At 38.1% G+C, this 12,566-nt stretch overlaps 1 protein-coding gene across 10 annotated transcripts in view; it reads right to left on the bottom strand.

Moving 5' to 3' along the window:
* Window positions 1–12,566, bottom strand: part of LOC113049847 (microtubule-associated serine/threonine-protein kinase 4) — a 146,975-nt gene that overhangs the window by 35,684 nt on the left and 98,725 nt on the right. The window contains exons 1-2 of one of the 10 annotated variants that reach the window (XM_026212526.1): window positions 2,718–3,430; window positions 1,550–1,630 (exon numbers count right to left, since the gene is read on the bottom strand). The exons of 7 other annotated variants lie outside the window; for them this stretch is intronic. In XM_026212526.1, the coding sequence (XP_026068311.1) occupies window positions 1,550–1,630; window positions 2,718–2,764 (128 nt within the window). In that variant the 5' untranslated portion in view covers window positions 2,765–3,430. Of the gene's footprint in view, window positions 1–1,549; window positions 1,631–2,717; window positions 3,431–12,566 lie in introns of those variants that run through there. 2 more of the 10 variants (XM_026212528.1, XM_026212530.1) reach the window with 2 other exon arrangements.

Genomic DNA, 12,566 nt, shown 5'->3' with positions numbered 1-12,566 from the left:
AAATGCAAATGCAAACCGCGCATTACCTTTGCATTTTAGTTTAAGCGAACGCACAGTGTCTGCCAAATTTAAAATGGAAATGCAAAGTCCATTTGCAATTGTGTTTCCCATATCTTACGAGCTATGAGCCTGTCATACTTAAATAGCAATATTAATTACCACATTTGCCTTTTCACTCTCTCTGCACTGTGCATGTAAACTGCCAAAACTCAAATGGAATCACAATTCCTTTTGCATTTGAATTTCCAACGTCTACACGGAAACCTGTCAATCAAGTGACAGGGGTGGAGCCATTTTATTGGGAGTGTTTGCATTGGGAAGTGATGTCACTCACAGTCGACGGTAATAAAAGAGGCAATTGATATAATATTTAGTTTCATTTGTAATGACTGTATACTGTATATACACATTTCCCTGAACTAAGTAAATTTCTGAACTTAGTTTCCCTGAACTAAGTAAATACAATGACCCATTTAATCAGCAAGCCAAAGACTTACTTGATGACAAGCAAAAGCAGATTGGCTGTGCTGTTTGCAGGGTTTTTTTTATATATATATATAGGATTCTAGAAAAGGCCACAAAGCATATAGCAATAAGTGAAAGGAAGTAAAATTGTGAAAAAAAAGGAATCTTCAACAAAATGTGATGGTCAATTTTCAATCAAGAAATGAGAGTAGATTCAAGCAATCAATTGTAATGTTTATACCTGTTCTTAAAACCTGTCGTGAATGATCTGATTACAAGTGTGTGAGCTCAGACACTTTGCTGTAAACATCTGACCATGACGGTGACCATTTGTGATCAAATTTCAAAGTAAGGGGTTTCTGATTTTGTGACTACACACATTCACTGTCAAGAGCTCCAATGCATATTCATGAAGCACAAAGTCACCATACTTGCTTCAAAGTAATAATGTAATGTAATGTAAATTAGAATGTGTCTAAATGTATTTATGTATTTTTAAAGGCAAATTAATGCATTTTGTGTAAACTCCTTATGAAATGTATTCTGATAATAAGATAAAACCGCAATATTTTCCAATTGGTTAATTTACTGTGTTATCAAGCATAAAAAACATACTATTCAAAAAGTATTGCTTTCTCAAAAATGCTTCCTTTGACTTTTCCGTAGAAAGTAACTGCTGCCACAGTTCCTCATTTTTAATCTTTTGAAATGACCTGGATTCCACCAGAAATGGTGCAGAGCTCTTTCCGCCAAAATGTTCAATGGCCAAAGCAGCAAATCCTATTTATCACATAAAAGAGGGCGAATGAGAGACTCACCAAAAAGGTTGGGGGAAGGGGGTGAATATAAGAACGTTATAGAAGCACAAGAAACAAAGCTATTTCCCACCGTTTTAGACAATAAAATCCCATTCAAAGATTTCAAATGTGAAAATAATAAAACTCAAAAGAGGTACATGAATAAAGACCCTGTGTTGTTTCGATCACTGAACTCCATGCTTTCATTTTCAGTGGCGGAAAACACGGAGCCTTGAACACGGTAAGCCTCAAAACAAAATGGCCATGTAAAAGAAGCACGCGCTTACCTCCAAAAATGAAATGCGTGCAGCGGGCTGCATGGGCTGCAAGGGCTTGTGGGAGTTGGGCTCAAGCTTCGTGGAGTGAGGCTGAAAGTCAAATTGAGTTTTGTGAATGTTCGTCATGTATAAGAACAGTCTCTCTCGGGATGTAGTTTTTGAAGTTGAGAGCTTATATGAGTGCAGAGACATAAACAAACTGGCATGCATTAACCACAGAGCAGATGCATGACTGTTGAAGGAATTTTGGGTAAGACACCGTTTTGTGACGAGGTTGCCACAACAATGGTCCATTTCATTCCATCACCTATGCATCAAATTTTTTTTTTTTTTTTTTTTTTAATTGTATACTTGTTGATAGTATACAGACTGGGCACATGTTCCAATTTAATTAACATTAAAACATTCACAAAAACAAATGTTAATCTACAAACATCATGCCTTTGTCAAGCATTGCTTTTCTTGAGAAACTAAACATGTCAGGTGAAACTGCTGAGCTGACATGTCCAGGAGATACGCATGTATCTGTATCCTTAGCAACAGCAGCCATGATGCAACTCCTGATCACAGCCGCAAACATGCATCTCTTGCGACCCATGTAAACAAAAACAAAGGTGTCTCATCTTATCAAAACATCAATGGCCAATCAAGTATGACGAGAGATTAACATTTTACGTCGCTGCACCAAACACTAAAGTATGGTGGCGTCTTTGACCTGCTAACAGGTCGACAACAAACAGGCCTTCTGCATTTAACCAGTTAATTTAGTAAGCAATGGTGATCAAAAGCTATAAATGCTGCGAGACGAGATGTCAGCGTAGCAAAATAGGAAGGCAGTTCACCCAGCTGCTGCGCAAGTCCTTCTGGCTCTAGTCTGACAAGCCGTGGCTAGAAGATGATCCTGTATTGATCTAGCATCATCGTCATTTATCCAAACATGAGCTCATTCCATGAAAATGACATGCAAAGCTGCCGCAAAGGGACACCAGCTGGACCTACACAAGCTAGTAAACCTATATTTACCCTTCAACACATGCCGCAGACACTGCTACTGTGGTAATGCTGCACTGCTCAGCACAGATGTGCCGTCACCACTACAGTGACAGACACACTGCAGATAAACAGTCTGCTGTCATCCCAGCCAGAGAAGACGCGAGAGAGAAGGGAAAATACTCACTCCAATGTCAACCCCGGAATCCTCAGCCTCTCCCGCTGGGCTTTCATGGTCGCGCTGCACTCGTTCACTCTATTGTGTACATGATATATTCACGCCGCTCGTCTGCTCGCACCCCCATGCGCTGACAAAGAGCCAAAGCCAGGCTCTGGTGCAGAGAAAGCAGCTGAGAGCCGCTCACAGGGGAGTAGATACTGGGGACCCCGCGCTCTGAGCCGTTCAACTTCCACCCAGAGCTGTCAGATGTGATCATCAACTGCCTATGGAGGGCAGGGAGGCTGGGCTACAATGCTTTTCCCCTCCCCTGTCTCTTATGCACCAGCACTAAACAGATCTAATGCCCCTCCTCCACTGAGGAAGGAGACTTACGTCAGCAAAGTAGAGTCAGAGGAGTCTACACTACATGCAGCACTTCCTAACTGCAGCAGGGTTGTTGACCATTATTCATGTTGTTGGTGTTTTTCCCACATTACACTGCAGCATAACTGTCAATGTTCAAAATAAAGGTGCAAATTAAGCAATAAATGCCTCAAAAGAACAAAGAGGACCCAAGAACAAGACGTGAAGACACCTCATTAGTTGATAAGGCAAATATAAAAGATTTGCATAGATAAGAGTTAAGAATTAATCTTTGGTGTGTAACTCATCCAGCACAGCTGCTACAGATTTGAATCATATCTCAAATCATCTGCTGTTATTTCTCTAAGCAATAAGACTTTTGGTTTTACTTGCCAGATAATAAAAGGGGCAAAAAAATTCCACAGACTTCAACTGAAGGAAGAACTTGCACTAAATTTAGAACAGAGTAAAAGTTCAAAGGGAGCTGCAAAACAAAACCACAAATCTGTACACACCACAACTGCTGAGGGTTGTACAAAAGTAGCAGAAACACAATGCACAGCAAAATAAATAAATAAAAATAAAATGTAGATGGCAAGAAAAGACAAACTTTGAAATTTTTTTTCTTACTTGACAGCGAGAGTTATTCGATTGTTATGTGCATTGTTTTGAGTAGATATTCAATTTAAACAAAGCTGATAAAACATTTTATCTCACCTTTCAACAATCACATCTAACTGTTGAAATATTGTATGATCTTGTAGAAAAATTCTAAGATAACACTGCTTTGGAGACGAAAATTTACAGTAACTATTCCAAAAAAGTATTATCCAGGCCTCTGCTGGGAAGGAATGACATATAAACACTGAATAGCTCTGCTTTAATGAATACGACAAAACATAAATGTTCTAGAATGCCTTGAAAAAAAATCTTGTGATTATATTGCACTAGTCTGTACCAGGCACTGAGTTTCACTAGGGACAAAGGTGCTTGGAGACCGCTGCTATAATGAGCTCAAGATTTAACAAGCAATTTAACACGAGCTCTGCTAAAGACCTGCTAATAAAACTCAAAAACGGGGAAAAGGCATCAGACCTGAAACCACATGTGTCCTTCTGCTTGGCAACATCAATATGCTCCAGTAAAATGAGAGACATATTCCTCAAAACCCTATATGATGTAGGAAATGGCTAAAAAGATGAAGATAAATGAAGATGAAGATTGTGATAAATGGCATACTTGAAAACATTACTAATCAATTATTGCAACATCATGTTTGAATACTTACATCGCATCTGAAATGTACTTTGAAACAAGCGTGCCAACAAAATTAAGAGGATCATAACTAATTCTTGCAGCAGCAACAACAACAACAAACACCCTGTTCACTTACACTCTCATGGGTGCACATATATGCTGATTTGCGTATGTACTTTGTACTTTCTGCAATATCTGCTTGAGTGGAAACTGATATTACTGTAATGCTGGACAATCTTTCAAGTGCTCAGGCAAACAACAAGATGAAGATTTACATTTAATCATTTAGCAATTTAGCAGATGCTTTTATCCCAAGCAACTTAGCAATAAAGGCAATAGAAGCAATCAAAGTTGTTTTGTTTTTTTCTTGCTATTCTTGCTATTAATTAACTATTAACAACAACTTTTGCCTCAGTCTCCTAATTATTGCTTAGTAAAGTAGTTACATTAAGGTATTGAGTAGATTAGGTATGAAAAATATGGTCATGCAGAATATGTGCTTTACAAGTACTAATAAATAGCCAAAAGGCATGCTAATTAACAACTAGTAAATAGTGAGAATTGGTCCCTATACTAAAGTGTTTCTAAAGTTCTAGTGACAGAGGGTCAAGTGTAGATGGAAGAGATGTGTTTTTAGACATTTCTTGAAGATGGCTAAGGACTCATGCATACATACAAACAGGGCCGTAGCTGGGGTTTCCGGGGCCCCGGTGCAGGTTGTACCAGTGGACCCTGTTTGAAATTGTTTAATTTGTATCTCTATTTATTTATTTGTGCTATTTACACAATGTTTAAGCTTGTTAAAGTTTGTAAGTGTCCAAGTACATAAACTGAATAATAAAATATAAAATAGCACCACATAGTCTTCAGTGTAAAATAAAATATACAGTCAAACCAAAATGTATTCAGACACCTTCAACATTTCTTACATTATCATAGTTCATCAGCTATAGTTTAAAACATGGTAATAAAATAGAACAAGAACTCAGAGTTAAACTGTTACAGAATAAATTAATCTCAATAATGTCAGAAAGCTTTTATAAAAAGGTGTGTAATGGATTACAATCAAACAAAACTGTTAGTATGCTAATGGGTTTATTTTTTATTTTTTATAAAGCACAATAAAACAACGATGGTTGACCATTGTGCTGAACAATATAATTTAAAAAGAAAAATAAATAGAAACAAATAATAATTAGACATAATAGACTCCTGTTGGCTCATACACTAAAAGCCTTCTCAAAGAGGTAGGCTTAAAGCTTTGTTTTAAAAAGAGATTCCGTTTCAATTGTTCTAATAAGAGATTGGAAGACTATTCTACAATTTAGGGCCGGCTATGGCAAAAGCCTGGTCGCCTTTTCTCTTCAGCCTAGATTAAGAGTTTTTGATTCAATGACCATAGACATCTAGCTGGACTCGAACTCAACAGATCACAAAGGTACGAAGGTGCCAGACCATTTAAAACCTTAAAAACAAGAAGTACAATTTAAAATTTTAATATTGACTGGCAGCCAGTGCAAAGACAGTAGGATGGGAGTTATATGCTCATATTTGCGAGTTCCAGTCAAAACTCTGGCAGCTGCATTTTGCACCACTTGTAGGCGATTTATACATGATTGGTTAATACCAATATACATTGAATTGCAGTAGTGTAGTCGAGAAGAGATAAAAGCATGTATAGCTCTCTCAAACTCAGCACAAGTTAAAAAAACCTTCACCTCAGCAAGGAGTCTGAGCTGAAAAAAAAAAAAAAAAACTTGATTTAACTACTGCATTTACTTGCTTATCAAAAGTCAAAGCAGAATCGAACACAACACCCAAATTTACAGAGGGGTCGACATATGCAGCCAGATCACCCAGCATTTGCTGTATGTTGCCAGATACAGCTATAGAACCGAACACAATTGCCTCAGTCTTACTCTCATTGAGATAAAAAAAAAATTAAGAGACATCCAGCTCTGCACTCATGGTTGTCATTTTGCTTAAAAGGCACATCAATTTGCGTGTCATCAGCATAACAATGAAACGACACTTTGTGCTTATTAAACCCAAAGGGAGCCCAAAGGGAGCATATACAATGAAAATAAAATTGGAGCTAGGATATAACCTTGAGAAACTCCACAAGTCAACATTGATTTAGAGGATGAGCACTTATCCACACAAACTGAGAAAGTTCTATTATTCAAGTAAGATTTGAACCATTCCAGGACAGAACCACTAATACCCACACAGTGATCAAGACGGGAAAAATAATATTTACACAACTATCAATACTTTGTTGACCAATTACCAAGCAATGTTTAATATTGTTCACTCTATGGTTAATTAGCAATTAAAAAAGAAACACTTAAGCAAAACATGGTCAGGTCAAAGTTTCTGAATAAAAACAATTTGGGACCAAAAATTATCAATTTCACTGGTAGTCCACAGTATAAAATTTTTTTGGGTATAATTTTTCACAGTTCGGTTTATTTTGCTGTACTCAAATGAACTAGGGTCCTGCACCCACTAATAAAAATACCAAAAAAATTATATCTGGTGCCTGAATAATTTTAGGTTTGTCTGTGGATTAATTCTTGTTAAAATTACAAAGTAATTCCGTCAAGAGCAGTAAATTATTTTCTGTCTTTCATTTTCTTCTATTTACATTAAAATTAAATTAGGAGCAGTAACTTTAAGAGACAATGCATCAGTTATAATTTTACAGATCCAATTTCTTTCTCCACTGTTTACTTTAGTTGAAGACATAACATTTTATTAAAAAGACAGGTGTCATTTTGTAAGTATTTGTCGGTACAAGAGCAAGAGGAGGCAAATTCAGTGTTCAAGGGCTTTAAGACGCATCTCTCTGCATGAGGCCTGTGCACACAGAACACTGCGCGCTGGTGCTGAACTGGGCTTTTTCACATCTTTTTCTGTTCGCACGTTTAAACTGCGATTTGTATTTGTTCATTCATGTGCAGGAGGATGCGAAGGAGAGCTCGGTTCGGTGTTGCTGTCCGTGAGATGCGGCTTTCTGATACTCAGTCTTGTGTTTGAATGATTTCAACTCTTTTGAATGCTTAAATTGGCAAAACTTAAAACATGTGAAAATGATAAACTATCGTTACGACACACACCAGTGGCCCATCAACTTTTTAGGTTGGCCTTAACCAGTCGGTTGAGATCATTGAGGCCCCCCCCTCAGCCGTGGGCCCCATAATCGTCACCACCTTTCACCCCACTAGCGACGGCCCTGCATACACATCTGACATGAGAACAAAAAAAATATATATATATTTAGCAAGACTTAAAGAATAAATAATGTGCAGAATCTGGAACAGTAGATTGATTTATGTATCGATTATATTTACTCTATATCGAACTGTATAAATAATAGATATATGCATATGTATTTACATAATACTTGAGAAAGGCAACAATTAATGATGTAGAATGATTTACAGCAATGAATTACAGAACACAAGTAATAATTCATATGTTGCCTGTTAAACTGGAGATGGTATGGGGGAAAATCAGTTTTTATGTCTAGATCTTCCAGTGAACATATCTGTAGCGTCTGCCTGAGGGGAGAAGTGCAACATTGGCCACCGTGAGAGGGGTCTTTGATTATATTACCTGCCTGTTTCTTCACTCTGGAGTTGTACAAGTCCTGTAGACTTGGCAGGTGCACAACAATGATCCTTTCTGCTGTCCTAACAGTTCGTTGCAGTCTTCTTAAATCTAATTTGCTGGCTGACCCAATTCAGACAGTTATAGAAGAGCACAGAACCGATTCAAAAACATTTCATTTGTGCATGTGGCAGGTTGAATTTTTTCAGCTGAAGAAGGAAGTACAACCTCTGCAGGGCCTTTTTCACAATGGAGTCAATGTGATTGTCCCACTTCAGGTCCTGAGAGATGGTTGTGCCCAGGAACCTGAATGACTCCACTACAGGCACAGAGCTGTCCATGATGGTGAGTGGGGGGAGAGCAGGGGGGTTTCTCCTGAAGTCCACATTCACCTCCACAGTTTTGAGTGTGTTTAGCTCCAGGTTGTTGTGACTACACCAGACAGCCAGCCGCTCAACCTCTCGTACGTCTGTAAGCAGACTAGTCTCCGTCCTGGATGAGACCAAAGATTTTGGTGTCATCTGCAAACTTCAGGAGCTTGACAGAGGGGTCTTTAGAGGTGCAGTCATTTGTGTAGAGGAAGAAGAGCAGTGAGGAGAGAACATAACCCTTGGGAGCTCCAGTGCTGATGGTGCAGGTGTTGGATGTAAGCTTTCCCATCCTCACTAGCTGCTGCCTGTCTGTCAGAAAGCTGGTGATCCACTGACAGATGGAGGTACGCACAGAGAGCTGTGTGAGATTGTTCTGAAGGGTGTCCGGGCTGATGGGGTTGAAAGCGGAACTGAAATCCACAAACAAGATCCTTGCATAAGTCCCTGGTTTGTCCAGGTGTTGGAAGATTTAGTTCAATCCCATATTGATTGCATCATCCACAGACCGGTTTGCTTGGTAAGCAATCTGCAGGGGTCCAGCAAGGGTCCAGTAATGTCCTTTAAGTAGTCCAACACCAGTCTCTCAAATGACAGTGCTGGGGGATGGGGTACTGTAGCTGGTGATGGCTTTCAGGCTATTCTACAATGATGTAGAGTCATTACTTGAAAGCTGTTTTTTTTTTTTTTTTAGCTTTTCAGAGTAGTTTAACTTTGCCAATCTTATCTCCCCATTCACTGTGTATTTGGCCTGTTTGTACCAGTCTTTGAACAAGCAGTTTTGTAGAAACTAGATATGAAGGCAAAACCAATTACACCACAAATGTGAAAGCAGTGAGACTAATGGGCTGCATTTCAGGAAAAGTAAATGGTTGTCCACAGTTGGCAGGCTCATGGGAGCACACAATTGCAGATGACAGTGTACAGCACATCAGACCAAGCAGGAGCAGACGGCGGTCAGGAAGTGGGGCGTAGGGACAGAACCAAGTTAAACACCTGCAGCAGTTTTTCTGAATTAGGTCAAACCCACTGCTGAGAAACTGGATTAGCAAAGTTATTTATCTGGAACATATTTATCTGAAGCAAAGAGACTGTTTTAATGTATAATCAAAACGGCTTTGATCTTTTAGATTGTTCAAGAATGTTCGAGGGTCATTGTGTGCATGTACACATGTGTAATGAGGGAATGAAGCAATCAGCTGAGGATGCTGGGTCTGCTCCATTGGGATTAAACAGGTCACACTTCACTCATTACCCTCTATTTACAGTCATTAATTGCTATAACCCCTTCTTTTCCACACTGCCATCATATTGGATGTGCATTAGAAGGATATATAAATGAATTAAAAGATGTCAACTTAAAGCCATCATATTTCAATGATTGTGTATTTTCCAATAATGGAAGTAATTATTGTATACACAATGCCCTCAAGTATATGTGGATTATTTCAAAGAAAGGTTTTTCAATTAATTAATTAGAGAAGAGTCCCTTTTTATGTGCATTACTGTATGTGTCTGTTTCTGAGAGACTTGGGTTAAGAGTTGCTTAGTCACATAAACCTAGTGTTATCAGACAGTGGGCCTTTGGTTGCTAGGGAACCAGCGGCCTGGTCAGTCCATTTTAAGGTGATAGCTTCTGTTTGGGGGGAAGGGTCCATAGACCCTTTGGTTAGATGAGGAGGCGTTACATATTATTTGTTTAATGTATCATATAGTTGCGAGTCTGATTGGTCCAAATGCTACAGCGTTTTTCATTAAATAATAATTTTAAAAAATATATAAAAAAAAAGGTGCACTGCAAAATATAAAATTGTAAATTGAAATACTGTTTAACTGAAATGGTTTAAATAAAAAAATGCAATTTACTAAAACAGAAATAAAAAACAAGCTAATAAATATTTGTTATCAAATAATAAAATAACAAAATTACTAAAACTTGTAAATATATATATATATATATATATATATATATATATATATATATATATATATATATATATATATATATATATATATATATATATATATAAATCAAACCTAAACCTAACCACCCAACACCCTAGTAACATCATATCAACACCCTTTCAACAGATCATAACTTCGTGGTGATAAGGTAAAAGAAAATTTACACAAAAAGTTTAAACGTTGCCATGGCAATTAGTCTAAATGAAATGCAAAGTGAAATTAAATACGTTTAAGTACTAAAGTTACTAAAACTAAAATCTATATAGAAATCTATAAATAAAAAATAAATAAATAAATAAGTGGATATGGATTTAAAAATGGATAAGGTTTAAAAAGTCAAAGTCAAAACTCATTTCAGGGCCACTGACCTGCTGCTGCCAAAACTGATGCATAAACGGGTGACTCACCCCTAAATTAACATTCAGTAAACACATCTGGAGAGCATGACCTGAGAGTCCATAATCTCCCCATCCACCACTTCAACAACATCCCACTGTTGATCAAGCCCAGTCACATGACCATTGCATTGACTCCCTTTCAGAAACCCTAACCCTAACAGACAACCGTAACAGCACATTCATCATACAATGCCTGTGGCGTCGTCACAGCAGAATGCCATAAATCATAAACGCAAAAGGCCAATAAAATTAATTGACATGTTTTTTTCTTCTAATTTGTTTCTGACAGGTTGAGACATACTGAGGATCTATCATACATCTAACCGAGGGAGCGTAACTGACGTAAAACTGGCATGATGAGCATGTATTTTCAGAGAAACTGCACTAGCAATCAGTTTTCCCATAAATAAATATATTTTTTAAAAGAACAGTGAACATTGTACGTGAGAGCTGCGGAGTGGAAAAAGTGTGACATGTTTAAAACAGGTTGAAACAGGATATGTAAACCAGCAAACAAACAAAAAATGTTTACTGTAGAATTGTACATTTGCCACATATCCCGTGTGAACTTCAGTTACTGTGCGGGATGGATGGATGGATAAATAAATAAATGCATGTCATAATTATAATAAAAAGGGAAGAAACACAACAAGGTGGTATGGGGTCAATCAAACAATATGGCTTGTATATTGTAAGGTACATTCCTAATGTTAATTTTTCCAAACTAAAAGCTACCATTGCACAACCTTTGATTTTGTGATCTTGGTAAAGTACAGATTGTACATTCACATATGCCTGACAGGTCAACTGACACCAAACACAGACATCAGGGTCACCGTAAAAAAACTGCCAACTGTTATGGTTTCTAAATATAGAACATTAAATCTCTGACCTATAACAAACACAAATAGCCACAACCACCACCACCAAACAGACATATAAACATATGCCAGACCCTTCTTGAAGTGTCATTACCTTGACTCCTCCAAACTTTACTGATAAGAGTATAAAACAAATATATATGCCTATAATTCTATATATGGTACATAGGCCTACAACTATAGGGTGGTCAATCAGTCTTATTAATAGAATTAATTACACAAATTGTGATAAATTAACCTGAAATGGTAATTGTTTAAATTGGGTTTCTCTTCATCATTAAATTATAAATCTCTAAATTATAGTGTTAAATTAACAGCCCTAATAAAGACCATTTTGATGCAGACCAGAGATCCATCTGTCCATTCATTTGGACCGGGTTGCGGTGACAGCAGGCTAAGGATGTCCTTTTCCCTGGCCACTTCCTCAAACTCATCTAGGGAGATCCCAAGGCGTTCACCTGGCCAGCCAATAGATATAATCCGTCCTGGTCTGCCCTGGGGTCTCTTCCTTGTTGGACATGCCTGGAACACTTCCACTGGAAGGCATACAGGAGCCATTCTTTAAACGGTGTGGAGCAGAAGCTCTATTCTGAGTCTCTCCTGGATATCAGAATTTTGCTGCCGGTCTCTCAGGGTCAGCCCAGACCGAAGAGAAAACTCAACTTATACTCAACCGCTTATACACACACACTTTTTCTTTTGGTCTTCAACAAGAGCTCATGACCATAGGTTGGAGCACATATTGACTGGTAAGTTGAGAGCTTTGCCTTCAGGCATTGCTCTCTTTTCACCATGACAGCTGGCCCTGACCCAGTGTCACTAGACCAATCTGACTGTCAATCTCATGCCCCAACCTACCCACAGTTGTGAAAAAGACCTCGAGGAACTCGCCACTATGCACTCAATTGCAAACGGCCCAGGTAAACACTGGTATCATCCACAAAAAGCAGATATGCCATCCTAAGACCCCCAATACTAGACACTTTCCATCCCTCGGCTGTGCCTTCAAGTCCATGAATATCCATCCATTTC

This window comes from Carassius auratus, chromosome 30 (genome assembly GCF_003368295.1).
Source record: "Carassius auratus strain Wakin chromosome 30, ASM336829v1, whole genome shotgun sequence".
Lineage (NCBI taxonomy): Eukaryota > Metazoa > Chordata > Actinopteri > Cypriniformes > Cyprinidae > Carassius > Carassius auratus.
Note: the sequence above shows the minus strand (reverse complement) of the source record. Positions and strands in the feature narration are given on the sequence as shown.